This window comes from Vitis riparia, chromosome 7, assembly GCF_004353265.1.
Source record: "Vitis riparia cultivar Riparia Gloire de Montpellier isolate 1030 chromosome 7, EGFV_Vit.rip_1.0, whole genome shotgun sequence".
NCBI lineage: Eukaryota > Viridiplantae > Streptophyta > Magnoliopsida > Vitales > Vitaceae > Vitis > Vitis riparia.
Genome location: NC_048437.1, coordinates 4,667,278 through 4,688,127, shown reverse-complemented (window position 1 = coordinate 4,688,127; position 20,850 = coordinate 4,667,278). Strand labels below are relative to the sequence as shown.

At 38.0% G+C, this 20,850-nt stretch overlaps 2 protein-coding genes across 8 annotated transcripts in view; both read left to right on the top strand.

Annotated features, from left to right (window-relative positions):
- LOC117919003 (PAMP-induced secreted peptide 2) lies at positions 1-600 on the top strand. Its single transcript, XM_034836011.1, has 2 exons — positions 1-281; positions 348-600. The coding sequence occupies exons 1-2, from the start codon at positions 35-37 to the stop codon at positions 383-385; spliced, it is 285 nt and encodes a 94-aa protein (XP_034691902.1). The 5' UTR covers positions 1-34; the 3' UTR covers positions 386-600.
- Positions 601-2,481: 1,881 nt separating this feature from the next.
- Positions 2,482-20,850, top strand: part of LOC117917334 (protein MRG1) — a 35,437-nt gene continuing 17,068 nt past the window's right edge. For 4 of the 7 annotated variants that reach the window (XR_004651668.1, XM_034833577.1, XM_034833576.1 and 1 more), the window contains exons 1-5: positions 2,482-2,754; positions 5,868-5,921; positions 6,128-6,141; positions 7,716-7,861; positions 9,433-9,468. Coding sequence is in view for 6 of the 7 variants with exons in the window: in XM_034833577.1 (XP_034689468.1) it covers positions 2,608-2,754; positions 5,868-5,921; positions 6,128-6,141; positions 7,716-7,861; positions 9,433-9,468 (397 nt within the window). In the remaining variant the exon portion in view is untranslated. The remainder of the gene's footprint in view (positions 2,755-5,867; positions 5,922-6,127; positions 6,142-7,715; positions 7,862-9,432; positions 9,469-20,850) is intronic. The other 3 variants (XM_034833579.1, XM_034833578.1, XM_034833580.1) reach the window with 3 other exon arrangements.

Sequence of the window (20,850 nt, the reverse complement as noted above, 5' to 3'; positions counted from 1 at the left end):
ATTCTCTGCAGATACATACCAATATCAGGTAGATATGGCTAGAGCACTCAAATTTGTGAGCTTCCTCTTCCTTGTTCTGGTGTTGAACTCCATTGCCATCCATGGCCGCCCCTTCAATGTGTTGAAGAAGCCGCGAGGCCCTGATGGTGAGGAGATGAGGGGATTCTTTGATGGGTTGTCTCTTGGAGCCATCAAGCAATCAGGACCAAGCCCTGGTAATGGACACAAATTCACCAACGCTGGAACACTTGGAGGAATCAAGGACTCGGGTCCCAGCCCTGGTAATGGACACAAATTCACCAACGCTGGAACACTTGGAGGAATCAAGGACTCGGGTCCCAGCCCTGGTGAGGGACACAAGTATGTCGACGGCATGCCCCACTGAGATCTATCTATACTGCTATATATACTTGATTAGCAGCCCTGACATGGATTCTTTTGTTGGGGTTCATTTATTTATTCTGAGATTTTGCATGTGGGTGGGGTTCAGTACTTGGGTTATGATTGGTATTTACTTTTTCAGTTTGTAATTTTTTTGTTCTTTTCATTGATTTCCCTTGGTGTTACAAAAGGAAATGTAATAGAACTTTCATTATTTCATATGATTATTCAATAAAATAATTTAATAATTTATTATTTATTATTCATTATTGTTTTTTCTTTCAATTAATTTTTCTTCTATATCTTCTCACAGTTTATCTCAAATTTTTCTAAAATCCAAGCATAGGATGAATCTATTTTTATCATCCTTTGTTGTTTTTTTCTTTCTTTTTATTTTTTTTCCTTCAAGTTTTCTCTAGATTTTTCAATTATATTGGATTCCAGAAAATATTTAAAAAAAAAAAGAAAAACAAATACTAAGAAAAATGATTTTCTTTTATTTAGTTTTATCCTAAAAAATATAAATTAAAATTTATATATTTTAAAATTATTTAATCTTTGTATAAAAAGTTTCAATTAAGTAAAACGAGTTTACACTCAAAACTTATGCATTTTTAAATTAATTTTTTATATGTAAAATAATTAAAATGAATTTAAAGTAACATATAAAAATAATTTATTAAATTTAAATTTATTTTTTATTTTTTTCACTATTTTTTTCATTCTACTTTTCTTTTCCATTTTTTTCATTCTATTTTCCTTTTAAATTATTGGAAAGCCAAATATAACAAGGAATTTTCATCGAATAATGACAAATTATCAAGTTAATTTTTTTTTTTTTTGATAACAATAAACAAATTCTAAGAAGGCTAAATCCTCGGAATCATTCAACCCTAGGAAATTAGGAAAAATTGCATTGTTTGATGGAGGACAAAGAAAGAAAAAGTGAAGGTATGGGCTACAATGTTTCCAGATTACAAAAATAAAAAAAAATAAAAAATAGAAACATTCAAACATTTATTTACAAAAGTCTTCATGATGTGTAAATTCATATAAAATTTATATAATATGTCAAATAGATTATTTAGGCATTTATAAGCTTATTTTACATTTTGGAAAGTTTGAGGAAAAATGTAAAGAAAAAAAAGGTGAATAAAAGTAATCTTATATTTAGTTGCAAAAGGAAAAAAAAAAATACAAAGGAAATGAAATAAAATAATAATAAATATTATTTTCTCATATTTAGTTGGTTTGAGAAAAAAAATTAAACATAATTAAAATTAGTTATAAATTTATGTATTTTCAAATTATTTAATTCATGTTTGGTTCTCAAAAATTTTAAAGGAAGGTGTGAAGTGAGGGAAATAAAGAAAAAGAATATAAGGTAAGAAATAGTGAATAAAAATAAAAATATTTTTAAAATTAATAAATTATTTTTATATTCTACTTTAATTTTACAACTTAATTAAAAACCAAATATGAGAAATTGTTTCTTATAATCATTTTTTCTTTTTTTAGTCATTTCCTCAAATCAAATATAGAAGTATTATTTATATAAAAAAAATCATTTTCTTTATTATTTTTTCTTAAAATACAACATAACATTAATATTTATATAGAAAATTAAAATGAGTGAAATAAGTTTGAAATATAATATGAAAATAATTTATTGATTTTATATTTTTTACTTTTCTTTTTTTTTTCTTTCATTTCATTTTTCTTATTTATTTTATTTCCCTTATATTTTTCTAAAAATTTTCCAAAAATCAAATATAGGTTAAAAAATGTTCACACAATTTTTGAGAAAATAATTTATTAAAATATAACACTCTTGAAATAGTTTAAAAAAAATCTAATTAAAAGTTATTTTTTGAAAAGACTTCAATTGAATTTTGAAGTCATATTTTAAAAAGATAATTTTCATATTTAAATTAAAATTATTTTTTGGGAATACAACTTTTAAATGATCTTTAAATTGAAAATATATTTGGAAGTAATTTTTAAAATACTATATTTTAATAAATATATATATATTTTTTAATATGTCGGTCCAAATCGCCTGCAGTGTAAAGAGAGTTCACTTCAGTCTCCTGACACCTATCTTTTGAAAGTTGAGCGGGTTGGGTTGGGATTTTAAGAGAGCGCGGCCAAAGACAGCCGAAAAAAAGAACCAAGCGAAACAGGGAGGAACAACGTTTCCAAGAAACGAGATCTGAGCTTCGGCAAATGGGAAGCTCCAACACCGGAGTCAAGGACGACTCCACCACCGACGCCGACACGTCCACCGGCGACATTCCGGCATCCAATTCCGGCACCTTCTCTGAAGGTGAGAAGGTCCTCGCTTATCACGGGCCCCGCATCTACGAAGCGAAGGTATCTTTCTTTTGCCTCTTTTCTCGTCTTTTTGATTTCTTCTTTCTTTATTTCATTGTTTTTTATCGGTCTGTTGCCCCTTTTTTTGCGGCTTGTTCTCTCACCAACTAAATTAGGGTTATTTCGTTTCTTGTTCTCGATTTTAATTGTTAATTTTTTATTTATCTGTGATTTTAATTTTTAAGATAAAATTTTCATGGCTTAGGGTTTGTACATTCTTGGAAATTTTGAATTCATACTGCACTTTCGTCGGTTATGGTCAGAATGAGAGAGGACAAAATGATGCTTAAGATTTTATTGTTTTCGTCGGATAGACTTTCAGCGTTGCCATTATTTTGAGATCAGATTCTTTTGGAGATGAACACTGCGGTTATCCTATATTTGTTTGGTGGTTGCTAGAGTGAACAAATAAAAGAAAGGGAAAGAAATGGTCAAAGATAAGAGTTCTAAATTTTATTCGGAACCAAATCTTTGAAGTGAAGGAATTCAATCAATGACAAGAATTCCTTGTTTTGTGTTTTAGAAAAGAGCTGGTTTTTGTACTATACAGTGCTACTTCAAGTATAAGAAAAGTATCAACTTAACTCGGAAACTCTTGTATTTATATAAAACCATTTTCTTCTTTGGCATAATAATCGTTTTATCAAGTGCGCTCGCACTCATGTAATAAATTGGCGGATCTTCCAGCATTACCTAATCCGAACTTGTATTTGTACAAAAAAATCTAAATAATTAACAAAACTGGCAATTTTTTCTGAATTTTAATTATAAAATCACTGAGAGGCTACTAAATCTGTCTGACTATATGATAGACTCCAAATTATCCTTGATGCTTTGTTGCCTAATTGAGTCACGATTAAGGCTTGGGGGTGGGGGTGTTGTCTGAGATTGTTTCAATTCCCAAATGGTGCAACTTGGTTCTGGGGCTTGGTTGTCACTAATCATCAAATAGTTGGAATTCGTTTGAGAGGCGGGAACAATATAGATCAGACATGTATTGGACCTTTTTCAACTAGATTGAGAGGGAGGGGAATCCATTAATTCATCTTGGATCGATGAAGTTCTGACTTGCAAACCTTTGGAGGATCCCCATTGGCTGAAACTCTTTTCACGAACTGAGCTGTACCCTTGAACTCCTATATAAAGGTCCCTGGAAACTTGTCTAGAAGAAGGAATTTTTTCTATCATGAATAGCTCCTGAGTTCTTTTGAGGCTTTCCAATCACTCCTTGAGATTGCCCATATGAGCTACAAGCCACAACCACACACACCCCGGCCCTCCCCCCCCCCCCCCCCCCCCCTTTTTCTTTGATAGGTAAATGAGACTTTGAATTAGAAATGGCTAGAAACGGTGAAAAAGTACACATGAAGTATACAAACAATGCCTAAGAAGCTAGACAAAAAGAATACAAGCCACAACCCCCTTGAGGTGACTGCCAACCTCCTCCACCCCCTTCTGTCCATTTACTCTTCTATTCCTTCAAATATTGGTGTACATCATCTCTATGGTTGACCTGCTCTCCTACCCATAACCCACCATAAAGATATATTTAGTATTTCTTAGTACCTCCATCATGTTGTCAATTGGCAAAACAAAGTTTAAGAAAATGGTCAATGACTAAAATCTTGTAGAATAGGATGATAAACAAATATTTTCTCAGGAGTGGGTTTAATTTCAACTAGAATCCTGCAATCATGAGCCTAAAGAATCATACAAAGTTTCCCTTTATATATATATATATTTTTTTATTAGAAACAGAAGATGTATTAATTATTATAAGGAAATCATGAGAAGGATGAGAAATACTCCCTATAATATACAAACCTGATCAAAAGACCCAAAAAGGGCCTCCACTTTATAAGGAGATTTGTACAAAAGGAATAAAAAAGACTAAAAGTATTACGTCTCCAAAAGCTCATGTAGGATCCTCACAGACTAGGCCCAAGCCTAAGGCGTGCATATGGAATGTCAACTAAGTTGAATGACATTTAAGGGTATGACTTTAAAAACGTTAGTACAAGAGGCCCAAAAAGAAGTGAAGAAATGAAGTAAGTCTCACATCATCTCATGCTTCTTCCAAGTATCCCAAAAATCCTAGCATTCCCTTCTCTTCACACAATCCGCATCAAGGTGAGACAAGCAATCTTTTCAAGGGTCTTGCCTCTAGCGGAGTTCCCAAAATAAATAAAAGAAATAACCATCATATCACAAATACTCCTTGGCTGAACCCACACCATCCCGGCTTGTGAGAATAGCTTGTGGCATAATCCCAAAGTGGACAATGGAGGAAGAGATGATCATTTGTCTCTCTAATCCCCCTACATAGGATGCACTGATCAGGACTAAGGGTCATTGGTAGTTACCTTCTTATGTGTTACTAACCAAGCAAAGGCCTTGACTTTAGATGAGACTCTTGACTTCCACAAAAATTTGATTGGATGGAAAGAAACTGAATCTAATAAATTGGACAAGGCTAAAAAAAGGGTTTTACTGAGAATACTCCTAAAGAAGAAGGTACCCAAGCTTTTGCATCTGGAACAAATGGGGACAATTGTACACGGGAAAGAGAAGTCATTAGTCTTTTGAGATCATCAATCTCCAAATCAATTAGGTTACGATGGAAAATAAGATTTCAAGAAAAAGAGTTGGCATTACCAAAGATAGCTGAGGTTGCAAATGTTTCACTGCTTGTAATTGGCTTCATGGGCCCAACTTACTGCTATTTTTTTTTCGCTCAACTAATAGTTTGAATTGTTGGGTTACTTTGAAATTATAGTTCTCCACGTTGTCCACAAGGACATTATCAGCATTTGATTAATGGTTAATAACTTCATTCTGGTTTGGCTTACTCTGGTGTGTATTTTTTTATTATGTTCAATAATGAGAGGGAACCCTATGCTCACAAATGATGCTCCTTTATATTGTTGCTTCAGTTTAAAATTAGTTAAGACAAGATTTTGTTTCACATAGAATATAATATTATTAATGTTAAGACCCATTTTACTTTTACCTCCTTAACTGTTTTTAAATACTTATACTCTATTGTGCCAAATGTACTTATTTCCAATTCTAACAATCAATATCTGATCCATTTACATGCTTTTATTTGTAAGGTCCAAAAGGCTGAATTTCGAAAGAAGGAGTGGAGATACTTTGTTCATTACCTTGTAAGTTTATTTTTTTCTTTTCGTTTTTCTTGTTCATTAGTCACTGAGTGCTCTTTAGCATATTTTCTTGAGCAACACTTCTAGTTAGAAATGTTAACATGGTATTTCCCAACAAATTTTGAATGCTTGCATTGCTGATTTATGAGATGAACAAATATTTCTTGTTTTCTTATTAAATGATATCCTTCTCCTTTTCTGTTTTGCAGGGATGGAATAAAAAGTGAGTATGTCTTCTTGTCTATCTGCTTTATCTTATGTATTTTTTCCTTGAATCTTCATGACATTGTTCTCTCTTTGTTTCTTTTCATCTCCTTTTCTTTTTTTGCTTCTAAATCTTATGGTCCAAACTCTTCTTCCTTTTCTTTCTGGAGCCATGGCAGCACTCTTCTTCTTCTTTCTCTTGTCGAAATGGTCCTACCACTTCTGTATAATGCTTTTGTGTGCTGGTCTTTTCTCCCTGCAGTTACAGTGCATCATTTAAAATAGATAAATTGTTCACAGCATCAAATTTGCAAAAGTAGTCATTACATGGTGGTAAAGGAATCCAAAGTTGGAAGGTGGTTCTGAAAATAAAAACCCTTGGAGTTATGGTTTGGGTATGACTTCATCAGTAGTTTTGAACTTACAAAGTTTGAGCATCTTTTTAATTTTATCATCAATAAAAATTTGAGTTCTAATAGTCCAAAGTCCAGACAAGTAAATGGAAATTCAAAATGGCAAGTACTGCTATTGGCAGGCTCAATAAAGGTTTATAGTCAATAAATTTAACCAGTTAATTATCCCTGCTAAGTAGATCTTCTGTACCAAAAATTGGAATTATGCTTAGAATGGTTATGCATTTCTACCACTGTATGAAAGTTTATATCTATGGCAATGTGGGCTCCACCCTACGGTGGCTAGGGCTATTGCTCCAGGCCCAATTCAAGAAAAAGGTCTTACTTAATTTTTTTTCCAACTTTTTGATGTATTATCTAGAAAGGCCTTATTTTAATATGTTATCCAATATTAATGCCCTTGAGGCCTGGCTCAAGTGGTAAAGGGACGGGGAGGGTTTGTGGGAGATTCCAAGTTCAAGTCCCAATTGGGGACAAAAATTTACCTATCAAAAAAATGTTATCCAATATTAATGTTGAGTAATTATTTATCCAGTGAGAAGTAATTATTTTTCCATCATGTTAGATTATTGAATGTGTTAATAAATGCCAATAGAAGTGACCACATTTTAATATATTATCAAACAGCAATGGGAAAAATTATTCAATATCAATGAGAACCATTTGCAAGAAGGTCTAATAAGGTTTAAAGACCCATTGGAACTGTTGCATTGTCTGGTGGTATGCACTGAGTTTTGGTCCATTTTTAGATACGGGTTTAAACTTTGAAACTTTGGTAAAATTCTCTTCCCATCAGCTTTTTCTTTCTTGCACATAATTTAAGGAGAGAAAAAAGAACTTCAAATTAAAGTTCTATACTATATTTTTTTTTGATAGACAAAAGCTTGTATTAAGAAGCGGCAAAAAAGGGGGCGCCAAAAGTTTTATACTATATAAATAGACAATTAATGTTATTTATACTAATATAATAATTAATAAACGACCTTATTTAGAATCTTTGTCATAGGCCCTGTAAAGCATTGACCCGTCCCTGTTTATGGGGTATGCTGTAATCATCGCCTTCAGCTGTCTGTGATTATGGCTATTTCAAAACTGCTGATTTTTTGTTTGTCATTGAACTTCGTTAATTGTCAAAGGGGATTTAGAAATACTTACTGAGGCTTGGACATATTGCCCACAGTTGGGATGAATGGGTGGGGATGGACCGTCTGATGAAACATACTGAAGAAAATATTCTGAAGCAGCAGGCCCTTGACAAAAAACAAGGTGCAGAAAAGAATCCAAAATCAGGGCGTTCGGCACAGGCGAAGCCAAAAAGCTCTACTGGTTAGATCTGATCTTGCTTAATTTGCTAACAGTGCATTAGCAGTTCAACTAACAGCTCTACCATTCCTTACATCCATTTTAATTTTCTGTGTCTCTGTGTTTATTAATGTATGTTAGCTGTGTTATCCATCATATTAGTGAATTAGCTAATGGGAGGCCTTTTATTTTTTGAAAGCTATGAGCATTGGCAATGAGAATTAACTTTATAGATTGTTTGTACAGAGGTTTTAGACACAGGCTGTTTCCAAGCATGTGGGAAGTTTTATTTATTACCAAGACAGTTTGTTATTTGTTATTCTTAAGGATATCATTAATAGTGCTGAATTTGGAAGGAAATAAGAACAAATATTCATAGAAAAAACTGCTATCATGTTGCATATGTGATCTTTTGGAGGGATGGTTTTTCTCCATTGCTAATTAAGGCTTACATCTCAAATTTTGTCTTGATATTAGTTTTTTTTTCCTAATCTTTTGGGCATGGGAACTTGGGGTTTGATAGGCAAAATGAGATATTATGTTATAAGTGGCTGCAATAGGGCACAACAAAGTACGCACGATGCTTACAAACATCACCAACAAACAAGTAAAATGGAAGAAGGAAAATGATAAACAACCTCCCTCTTCTTAATTGGAACCAAACCAATCTACAAAGCTTGTCATGGTCATAGAGTGATCATCTATGTACACTCTAGCCTAATCTAAAAAGATACATGTAAAAGAATATTGGATTGCTTGATCCAGCTGTTTTGTATCTTTGAATGACCTCCTATTTTCATCCTTCCATAACATTGAAAACAACTCCAAGGAGAGGTTCTCCAAACTTTCTTCTACTTCACTACAAAAGAGCCATGTCAAGCCATGTCAACCCAGGAGAGTTCCTCTTATAGAGAAGCGCATCACCCATGCCACTCTATATAGAGGAAAATACTAGTTGCCACAAGATTCTCACTTTTGAATGAGCATATGATTAGTCAAATCCTTTATGGCTTCTATGGATGACTTCTCTATGACTTCTTGGCATTTCAGTTGGGATTTTATGAATGAAGAGGTGATAGATTTTTTTAGAGAATTCTATGAGCCGGGTAGATTCGTAAAGAGTTTGAATGCAAATTTGTTAGTTTTATTCCAAAGAAAGGGGGTCACGAAGATTTGAGAGATTTTAGGTCTATCAGTTTGGTAGATAGTCTTTGTAAGTTGTTGGCTAAGGTTTTAGCCAATAGACTCAAGAAGGTGGTGGTCAAAGTGGTCTTAAGTCCCAAAATGCTTTTTTGGAGAGTAAACAAATTCTGGATGTGGTATTGATTGCTAATGAGGTTGTTGACTCGATGTTGAAAAGTAATGATCATGGTGTTCTTTGCAAACTTGACATTGCAAAGGCTTATGATCAGGTAAATTGGAATTTCTTGCTTTCGGTTTTAGCGGATTGGTTGGATAAAGTGCTATGATTGCGTTTTTTCAATAGGTTTTGGCATCAAACTAATATATATATATATATATATATATATGTATGTATGTGTGTATTTATTTTTTGTTTATTTTGATATTATTTTTATTGCTCTTGAAATTTTCAGATGCAAAAGTGGAGAAGGAGGATCTCAAGAGCTACGGTGTTTCCTTTTCTCCTTTCTTTTTTCTTTAAATTTTGAAAAATTTTATTACCCATTAATTAATTTGTAATTATTTATTACTAATATTATCACCATGACTATTGCCATCATCATCGTCTTTGTTATTATTGTTGTTGTTGTTGTTGATCATATAGTTGGTTTTTGTTCAATATCATTGTTCATTAATCAAGTAAATTTTCATTCTTAAAATTTTTTCCATTGTTTTTTCTGTCCCCCATATTTTTATTGTTGTTCTGAATTTTTTGCTTTCAAGTTAATTTTTTTTTTAGTTAGGTTTACAAAGTCCCATCAATGAAAGCAGTGTAATTGTCTCTAGAAAGCAGGATTAAGAAAAACCAAGTTGTTTGGCTTATTAAAACTGTAGCAAGGGATGCAACCTGACTCAAGTACACATGAAGTCTACAAGAAAACCCTCAAGGGAGGAAATGAAAAAACTACTATTGAGCAAAAAGAAAAACAGAGCAGCATAGTCAAGGAAAGGAAGAATAGCCATGTAAAGGTGAAGTTTATGTTATTATTCTTCAAAGGACAAGAAGATAGAAGAGAAAGATCTCTATTTTTGTCATTACATATGTTCACAATAATTTAATAATCTAGTTAATTGAACGCTTAAATGCTACTTCTGAAACTCACAGTACTTTTGAAACCATAATTTACTATTGTTCAAATGTTTTTCCTCATTATATTTTTCTGTCAACACACCAACTAATGATTTTCCTTTAAGGTATGGGAAATGCCAAACTGACCCTAAATAACTCACCTACTTATCAGGTCTTTGGTTCAAATTGCATTGGCTATTGCTATGCTTAAACGTGTCATGATCTGATATAAGATACTCTTTGTGAGCAGGATTATGTTATTGAGAGTTTAAGTAGTAAATAAGTGAAAGGGTATATTTTCATTTTCCAATTTCCTTGTAAATAATAAAGTTGTGCATTGTAGAGAATAGTTTAAAAATTTCCACTTCTTGTCTTTTTCTTTTTCTCTTTGTTACTTTTTTCCTTTTACGCCAAACAACTTGGCATTAGAGCAAGGTTTAAATCATCAGAGGACTAACACAGCAAGTTGACGATATTCAGCACAAGGTTTGGAGGACACTGATGTCAGCAGCAGTACATGCTGATATCAGCACCATATGGACATAAAAAATCCTGAAACTTTAGGTTTCTGTCAGGAGTCGTTGGATCTAAAATTCCTTAGGATTCCTAGGCTGTTTGATGGAGCTTCCCATTTTTCTTGTATTTTTTTAAAAGGCTGTTTTTACCCTGGATTTGGTTTCTTCTACCATAGATGGGTAGCTAGCTCTATGGACCAGTTGCCAATCCTGGTAGTGTTAGTTTTTGATGATAAATGAGTGCAAGGTGAATCTTTTGAGTTCCTTTGCATGGCTGTGAAATTTTTACCCTCTTCCATATCTTTGGAGCCTAAAAGTTCCTCCCTGGTGCATGGGAGGGGACTTTAATGTGATTAGATTCCCTTGTGAATGTAGTAGGAGAGGGAGGGTGCCTTCAACTATGTGGAGGTTTTCAGAGGTGATTGATGATCTAGATTTGAGAGATCTTCCTTTGCAGAGGGGTCCGTTTACTTGGAGTGGCGGGTTGAATAGCCAGTCCATGTCTTTGGTCACTAAAGATTGGGAGTGCCATTTTAGTGGGGTGGTTCAGTACACCCTCCCTAGACCAGTGTTTGATCACTTCCCCATTTTGCTAGATAGAGAAAGGGTGAGGAGAGGACCGACCCCGTTTTGTTTTAAGAATGTGGTTAAAGGAGGAGGGGTTTAAGGTGTTGTTGAAAAGTTGGTGGCAAGGTTTTAATTTTAGCGGTTCTTGTAGTTTTGTCCTGGCAGAAAAGCTGAAGGCGCTTAAGACCAACTTGAAAATTTGGAACAAGGATGCTTTTGGGAAGATTGGGGTTAATAAGTCTTTGGCCTTAGAAAAAGTTTCATTCTGGGATGAGCAGGAGAAATCAAGAGAGTTAACTTTGGAAAAAGTGGAGGTTAGAAAAGAGGCAAGGGAGGATTTCAAGAAATGGGTGTTCTTAGAAGAAGTCTCCTGGAGACAAAAGTCAAGAAAAGTTTGGTTGAGGGAAGGAGATAGAAACACAGGCTACGTCCATAGGATGACAGATGCCCATAAAAGGAGAAATTGGTTGGCTAAGATTAAAATTAATGGCTCTTGGTTCTTAGTGGAGCATGAGATTAAGGAGGGGGGGGGGTGGCTGGCTAGGGCCTTCTAGAATCTATTGATGGAACCGAGAGATTGGCGCCCTAGCTTGAAGGGGCAATTGGGGATGAGGATGCTGCCAGGTTGGAGGAAGCTTTCAATGAAAAGAAGATTTTTTCTGTCCTGTTTGAGCTGAACAGGGACAAGGCTCCTGGTTCGGACGGTTTCTCCATTGCATTCTGACAGTTTAGTTAGGAGTTTGTGTGAAGGAAGAGATTATAGGCTTTTTTAGAGAATTCCATGAGTGGGGGAGATTTGTTAAGAGCTTGAATATTGCGTTCTTGGTTTTAATCCCAAAAAAAAGAGGTACAAATGACCTTTGACACTTTTGACCTATCAGCTTGGTGGAAGGCCTTTACAAACTGTTGGCTAAAGTGTTAGCTAATAGGCTAAAGAAGGTGGTGAGTAAGGTGGTCGCTTTTGTTGAAGGAAGGTAAATTCTTGATGCTGCATTGATAGCTAATAAGGCTATTGATTCTATGATGAAAAGGAATAAGAGTGGAGTGTTATGCAAACTGGACATAGAGAAGGCTTATGACCACCTAAATTGGAATTTTTTGCTGACTGTGATACAGAAAATGGGCTTTGGGGAGAAGCGGGTAGGTTGGATAAGATGGTGGATATCCTTTCTGTTGTTTTTGGTTTTGGTTAATGGCATTCCATTGGGCTTCTTTCACAACACCAAGGGATTGAGGCAAGGGGATCCTCTATTGCCCTATCTTTTTGTGATTGGGATGGAGGCCCTAAGTTGCCTTATTAATAGAGCTGTGAGTGAGGGCTTTTTATCAAGCTACAGGGTTAGGGGAAGGGGAGGAAATGGGGTTCAAGTAACCCATTTGCTGTTCGTTGATGATATTCTTGTGTTTTGTGAGGCTTCCCCAGAGCAAATGGTCTTTTTGAGTTGGTTATTAATGTGGTTTGAAGCCATTTCAGGTCTGAAAATAAACTTGGATTAGAGTGAAATCCTATTGGTAGGAAGGGCTGAGAAGATTTGGCCCTTGAACTTGGTTGCAAGGTGGGGGTGTTGCCTTCCTCTTATTTGGGGCTTTCCTTGGGAGCTGCTCGTAAATTGGTGGTGGTTTGGGACGGGGTGGAGGAGAGGTTCTGGAAGAGGCTTGCCGTGTGGAAGAGGCAATTTGTTTCTAAAGGAAGGAGGGTCATCCTTTTAGAGCACTTTGTCAAGTATGCCGATATACTTCATGTCTTTGTTGCGTATGCCACGAGTGGTAAGATCGAGACTAGAGAAAATACAAAGGGACTTTTTTTGGGGTAGGGGGACTGAAGAAGAAGCCTCATTTTGTAAAGTGGGAGATTGTTTGTTCAAATAAAAGGAAGGGCGATTTGGGTGTTAGATGCCTTTCTAAACTCTATAGAGCCTTTTTGGGTAAATGGAGTTGGCGCTTTGTGCAAGAAGGGGAGGTTCTTTGGAATCAAGTGATTAGCAAGAAGTATGAGGTAGAAGAAAGGGGGTGGTGTACCCGAGAAGTAAGGGAGGGGTATGGTGTGAGGTTTTGGAAGGAAATTAGAAAGGAATGACCTTTAATGAAAAACAATTTCGTTTTCTCCATGGGGGATGGTATAAGAGTGAGATTTTGAGAGGATAGGTGGTTTTAAGACAATGCTCTAAGTTTTTCTTTCTCTTCTTTGTTTCCTTTGGCGGCCTTAAAAGAGGCGTGGGTGGCAGAGGTTTGAGATGCTTTGGGGGAGGAGGGGGGCTGAAATCCACGTTTTTCTAGGCCGTTTAATGATTGGGAGATGGAGATGCTGGATATATTCCTTTTCTTCTTACAAGGGATGAGGGTGGTTACTAACATGGAGGATAGGATATTGTGAAAAGAGGCTAAGGATGGTAATTTTTTAGTTAATCCTTTTATAGCGCTGTGGAGGGTAGTAGTACAGTCCCGTTCTCGAACAACATTATTTGGTGCACTCGTGTTCTTATTAAGGTTGGTTTTTTTGCTTGGGAAGCTTCATGGGGTAAATATTTAACTTTGGATCAACTAAAGAAGAGGGGTTGGTCACTTCATAATAGACGTTTCCTTTGTTGTGCTGCTGAAGAGTCTATTGATCACCTTCTAATTCATTGCACCAACGTTAGGATTTTGTGGGAATTGTTGTTTACCTTTTTTGGTGTGCTGTGGGTTCTTCCTTCGATATTTATAGAGATCCTTCTTGGGTGACATGCCTCATTTGTGGGTAAGAAGCGAAGAAAGGTTTGGAGAGTAGCCTCCTTGTGTCTCTTTAGGACGGTTTGGAAAGAAAGAAATAAAATTTCTTTTGAAAATAAGGAGTTTTCTATCCAAAGGATGAAATATTTGTTTGTTTGTAATTTTTTGTCTTGTACTAAGTTGTGTATGGATGAAAGGCCTAATTTTTTAATCAACTTTTTTGATTGGTTGAGCTCTAAACGAGGGTGGACGAGTTTTTTGTACCTCTCTTTCTTTTGTTTTTTGCCTATAGGTGCTTGTTGTATACTTCCTATATGCTTTGGGTTGGCTGTTGGATGGCTTGTTCTTATTAACATATCCTTTTTCTGTGCCTTCGCTTATCCAAAACAAAGGTTCCTTCTTTTTGTTGGTTTGCTGCAACTGTTGGCCTTGAAGAGGCTTGTTTCTGCTGGATGTGAATAATACTGTGGTTTGGAATGATTTTCGAACCATTTGATGGTGCTGAAGGTTGTTGGTTTTGACTTGTTGCTATTTTCTGTTTTCTGATCGCTTGTGTTTAGCTTGTTTTTGTGGAAGAAGGGTTATATTTTGCACTAGTTGTGTTGTTGATCCTTTAGACAAATATGTTTACCAGCAGCAATTTTGGGACTGCAAATCTGGTTGTTTAGGGTTCAAATATGTTTGGGGCAAGTTCCAACACTCTTTTTATTCGGTTTACTGCATTTAAATTTGATGGAACTAATTATTTAATTTGGAGCTAGCAACACACTTGTCTCTTTTTGTGATCTTCAAATAAGAATAAATGAAAAGCACTAATAAAAAAGGGAAGAGGAGGACAAATTGAAATGGAATGAGTCTAACAATGGTGTTTTTTGGTCACTTGGAGGGAGTGGACTCGACTGAATAGTTGTTACTTGTGTAAAGGCAAGGAGGAAACGAGACATCACTTGCTTCTCGTTTATTCCAAAGTCAATATGTTATGGCAGCTGTTTCTCTCTCTCTTTGGAGTGGTTTGGGTGATGTGCTCTTCAGTCAAAAGGAATCTTTTGGGTTTGCATGGCTCTATTGTGGTGAAAAAACAGAAAAGCATGTAGGGTTGTATTGTTATGCTTGTTTTAGACTCGTTGGAAAGAAAGGAGCAGAAAGGCTTTCAATGATGTTGAGCAGTTGGACAAAAACAATCAAATCCAACTTTACGTATTCTTTTGTGAACTGGGTTAGGTTGTACATAGAGGACCACTTAATAAATATGATAGATTTTGTAAAATTAACTAAGCTTCAAGTAAGGAGAGTGTTTTTCTGTTTATCTCCTTCTCGCCTAGTCTAGGTGTAAATTAAGTGTATGTTAGTGCACCTCCTTTTAGGCATTTCCAATATATTTACTCATTTGCCTAATAAAAAAATAATATTAAAGTTAAGGGCACACTTAGTACATAGGAAGTATACATACGGGCTTAAAAAGTGAAAAAAGAGCAACAATAACCACAACAACATTCTAACTCCTTGGAGCACAACTACTCAATGATGTACGGTAAGGACTTGGAAACCATCTTGTAGAGATCCGTAAGACTGTTATTATAGGTTACAAATGAGGAAATCTTTAAGTGATTGGTCTAATCATTACACCCCTTTAAAGGATTTTTGATTAACCTCCTACCAAATTGTCTAGAACAAGCAACAGTTATTCCCCAAGCCTGCCTTCTCTTCTTACCCATAAAACTCCATGCCAGCCTATTAATGACGCTTTCGTCAAAGAAAGGAGAACCTAAGAGATGTCAAATAAATAGAACAAAAAGTGCTACAACCCCTAGCCTTCCCATAAAGGATGAGGAATGACCAGTTGATTTTTCTGCATTTATATATATATATATATATATATATATATATAACAATAACTTGCCAAAAGCCAACATCTTCATGATCAAAGGTTAGGACCCTTCTCTATACAACCTCCCACACAAAGAAACCTACTTTAGTAAGAGCTTGTATGATTGATACCTTTCCTCGGGAGGATCCATTTAGTATTCTCGTTCCAGCAGGGTTCAACAATGGAGGAGAGCGAGAGAGAGAGGGAGAGCGAGAGTGATGGAGGAGAGTGAGTGAATCTGTGTGCGAGCGAGGGTGTAGTAAGCAATGTCCACTCAGAGTCTCGGAAAAGCTTGAGGAAGAGCAGCTTCGGAGTGGAGTCGAAGACTTTTGAGATCGAGGTAGAAAAGAAGAAGGGCAAAGTGCAAGCCACTATTGTGGAGAGGAAAAGAGGGGTTTCTTCGTGGATTAAGTTGGGACCAGAGAGCCTAGGGATCTTTATAGAATGTCTGGTTTTTTGCATTAAGGACACGCGAACTGGAAAATGGGAAAGAAATTGGAAGGAAAAAGGGAGGTTCTATTCGCTGGTGCGCGATGAAAACAAGGGGGGATGCTTCCTCCGTCTGGGTGTTGTGGATATGGAGAAGAAAAGGTTCAACATCTTTATTCCCAAAGGAAGAAGAGTAAAAGGGCGTTGGGCTTCACTGGCAGAGACGCTTCAGTGCTTGGGTGTTGCTACTGAAAGGAAGGAGAGTCAGAAGGACAAGGTGATGCCATCAAGGCCCATTTTGGGGAAAACCTTTGCGGAGGTGGTTAAGCTGCCTAGGCGCAAAGGCAGAGCAGTGACGAGGGTGGAAGTCAGCAAAAAGGACCTAAGCCGAAATTTAAATAAGTTGGCTCACTGTCTTGTTGGATCTTGGAACCCCAAATCAGTGAGGGGGGATGACTTGAGAAGTTAGGGGACCCAAATGGAAAAAAATTGGGGGTTGAAGGGCAACTTAGGATTGGCTAAGTTGGAAAAGGGTAAGGTTTTGCTGGAATTTGAGCTGTTGGCAGAAGCTGAGAAAGCTCTAAACCTTGGAAGAATTTTGGTTGGGGGATTTTTTCTGCGACTGGAGAAATGGAGCCCCGAGACGGGGTGTCTGATGGAAGGAGAGAAAAAGAGCGAGGCATGGGTGAGAATCGTGGGCTTACCCGTCTCTTTATGGGATTGGGCCATCCTTAAAAGGGTAGGGGAGGAGTGTAGGGGTTTCTTATCTATTGATTCTCAAACGGAGAAGCTGGAGGAGTTGCAGTGGGCCAGGATTCTGGTGAAGCTTAACAACGAGGAGATTCCTAACGTGGTGGAAATTTGGGTTGAAGCGGTGTGCTATTCGTTAACCCTGTGGTGGGAGGTTAGGCCGGTAATGAGATCGTTGTCGACAGAAAAGAGTGGGAAGAAAATCGGAGCAGAAGGAGAGGTTGAGGGTGAGGTCTTTGTACGCGCGGGCAAGCGCTAGGTGGAAGAGGACGACGACGCAAGGCTCGAGACCCAGTTGCAGTCTGCCAATGGGACGTGGGGGTAGACGAGTGGGTCGGGGCGCCCTTTGGTTCGTTATCGGGGCCTTGATGGGTCGTCGGTTGGGCCCCATGGAGGTTTGCAGCTTCTGGGAGGGCCCCTTAAGCCAAGCCTTTCTGATGACCCACGAAGCTCTAATCTGGGCTCTGGGCCTATTGGGTTAGATCCAGTCTTCTCCTCTTCATTTGAGGCTGGGTTGACTTCTTTTGGGCCGATGTCTTTGGAGGACCCTAGGTGGGTCAAGGCTATGGAGGCCTTCGTGGCGCTTAGGCTAGTTAGGCTGGATGATTGCCGAGGCCCATCCCAATCTTTGGAGGGGAACAGAGCCCACATCGGTGTGGCCCTTCCCTCGGTGTGGTCTGGCCCAAGTCTTTTGAGGGGTCCAGATGTTGAAATCTCTCATTTCTGGGTGAAGGATGGCCTGCAGAAGCAAATTGAGGAGGAGCTCCAATCTGAGGAGAGATCGAAGACTGACATTGCCCTAATTGAGGAAACGTCGAGGTATGGGAGTGCTTTTAACCCTTGTGGATTGTTGGCTTCTGGGTTATCCTCTTCTCCTTCTTTTTTTTTTCCTGGTCGGACTCCATTGGGGGAGTATTACGACTATTTTGGGGACAGTAGGGAGACAATCCAGGGGGAAACCCCGTTACGCATGCTCAATGCTCTAGGGCCTATAGAAGATGAGAATGTCAATCGTTGGGAACTGATGGAGGTTAACAATGGCAACAATGGAGAATGTGGAAAGGAATTGTGCTTAGTTCAAACTATGCCACGAGAAGTAAAGGGCTGGGAGGAGGTTAGTTGGGAGGAAAGTGATCTGGCTAGGTTCAGTAAGTACTTGGGGTTTCCGACAGAAGGATTGGAGCAAGACATTTTGGATTTTTTGGTTAAAATCCAAAAGAGAAGGGATAGAGTCCATAGCAAAACTCTTTTGGAGAAATCTATGTTCGAAAGGGAATTGAAAAGATTAGAGTGCTCCATTAACTACGAGGGAGGGAAAAAACGGAAATGTGGAATGCAAGGAAGAGGGTGTCAGGTCATGGAAGTTAAATGAAGCTAAGACTCTTGAGTTGGAATGTATGTGGAGCTAACGACAGTTCCAAAAGAAAGGTGATGAAGGCCGTGATTAGAAGTCAGAGGGTGGATTTGTTATGTCTCCAGGAGACCAAAATTCAGGCAATGTCAGAGGGGTTGGTGAGAAGTTTGGGCATTGGTAGGTTTCTAGATTGGGGTGCCCTAGATGCCTATGGCTCTGCGGGAGGGTTATTGATTTGTTGGGATAAAAGGACCCTGGAGGTGCTTGAGATGGAGGTGGGAAATTTCTCAATTTCCTGTAGGCTCAGGAATGTGGAAGATGGGCTAGTTTGGATTTTTACTGGTGTGTACGGGCCGTTCTCCAGAGAGGATAGGGATTGTATGTGGGAGGAGTTAGGGGCGATCAGAGGCATTTGGGATGATCTATGGTGTTTAGAGGGTGATTTCAATGTCATTCTCTCCCAAAGGGAAAGAAATAGTCAGGGAAGGCTAACTGGTGCAATGAGAAGGTTCGCCCAGATTGTTGACGAGTTAGAACTTCATGATCTTCCTTTGCAAGGGGGTGTGCTTACCTAGAGTTGGGGTAGGAATAATCAGGCTTGGGCTAGACTGGATAGGTTCCTAGTGACCCAGAAATGGCTTGATCATTTTAGTGGGGTCGTCCAAATCAGGCGGCCCAGACCCACCTCAAATCACTTTCCCATCTTGCTGATGGGTGGTGGGTTAAGGCGGGGCCCTTCCCCGTTTAGGTTTGAAAATATGTGGCTTAAAGTTGATGGTTTCAAGGACCTTCTTCGGGGATGGTGGCAAGGGTTTGAGGTGAGAGGGAGGGTTAGTTTCAGAATAGCCACTAAAATGAAGGAGTTGAAGCAAAAAATCAAAGTTTGGAATAGGGAGGTGTTTGGAAGGCTGGAAGTTAATAAAAACTCAGTTCTTCAACAAGTTGAGTATTGGGATAGGGTGGAAAGTGAGAGAAGCCCTTTTGAAGGAGAAACAGAGTTGAAAAAAGAAGCTAAGGAATCCTTTAAAAAGTGGGTTTTAATGGAGGAAATTCACCGAAGACAATTGATAAGGGAGCTGTGGCTAAAGGAAGGGGATAGGAACACAGGTTTCTTTCATCGGATGACAAATGCCCATTGAAGAAATAATCCCTGGATAGAATTAAGATTAATGGGGTGTGGATGACTGAGGAACATGAGATGAGAGAGGGGATTGTGAATGCTTTTCAACATTTACTCTCAGAAGAGCCAGGCTGGAGAGCTGATATTGAGGGGCTGCACGCCTTAACTCCTGTGAAGCTGAAGTTTTGGAGCTGCCTTTCACTGAGGAGGAAATTTACTCTGCCCTGATGGAAATGAATGGTGATAAAGCTCCATGCCCGGATGGGTTCTCAGTGGCCTTTTGGTAAGCTTGTTGGGATTTTGTGAAGGAGGAGATTGTGGATTTGTTTAAGGAGTTTTGTGATCAAAGATCTTTTGCCAAAAGCTTTAATACCACCTTCTTGGTCCTCATCCCTAAGAAAGGAGGTGCTGAAGACCTAGGGGATTTCCGGCCAATCAGCCTGTTAGGGGGATTGTACAAGCTTTTGGCTAAGGTACTGACGAATAGGCTGAAGAAGGTTTTAGAAAAGGTGGTTTATGTGGATCAAAATGCCTTTGTGAGGGGCAAACAAATTTTGGATGCTTCGCTTATAGCTAATGAGGTGATTGACTTCTGGCATAAACAAAAAGAGAGGGCTGATTTGCAAATTGGACATCGAAGAAGCCTATGACAGCATTAACTGGAATTTTCTAATGAAGGTTTTGCTTAAAATGGGCTTTGGGTCTCGGTGGATGGAGTAGATTTGGTGGTGCATCTCAACTGCCAAATTTTCTGTCTTGGTCAATGGGGTGCCTGCAGGCTTCTTCTCGAACACCAAGGGGTTGAGGCAAGTAGATCCTCTTTCTCCTTATCTCTTCGTCTTAGGTATGGAAGTGCTAAGCACTCTAATAAGAAGGGCTGTTGGTGGGGGCTTCTTGTCAGGCTGCAGACTTCGGGGGAGAGGGGGAGTGGAGATGATTGTCTCCCACCTTCTTTTTGCTGACGATACAATCATTTTCTACGAAGCTAGGAAAGAACAACTAACCACTTTAAGCTGGATTTTGGCTTGGTTTGAGGCGTCTTCTGGTCTAAGAATTAACCTAGCTAAGAGCGTTTTAATTCCGGTTAGTGAGGTTGAAGAGATTGAGGAAATGACAGTGGAGCTAGGGTGTAGAGTGGGGTCTCTGCCCACTATTTACTTGGGGTTGCCCGTTAGAGCCCATCACAAAGCTATTTCTATGTGGGATGGGGTGGAAGATTAGTCCAATGGAAAAGACAATATATATCTAAGGGCGGGCGTATCACCCTCATTAAGAGCACACTGGCCAGTATGCCTATTTACCATCTATCTCTCTTTCGAATGCCTAAGATTGTTGCAAAAAGACTTGAAAAATTACAAAGAGACTTTCTTTGGGGAGGGGGAAGCTTGGAGAGGAAAGTCCACTTAATTAATTGGGAGGTGGTGTGCACTCGAAAGGAGAAGGGTGGTCTA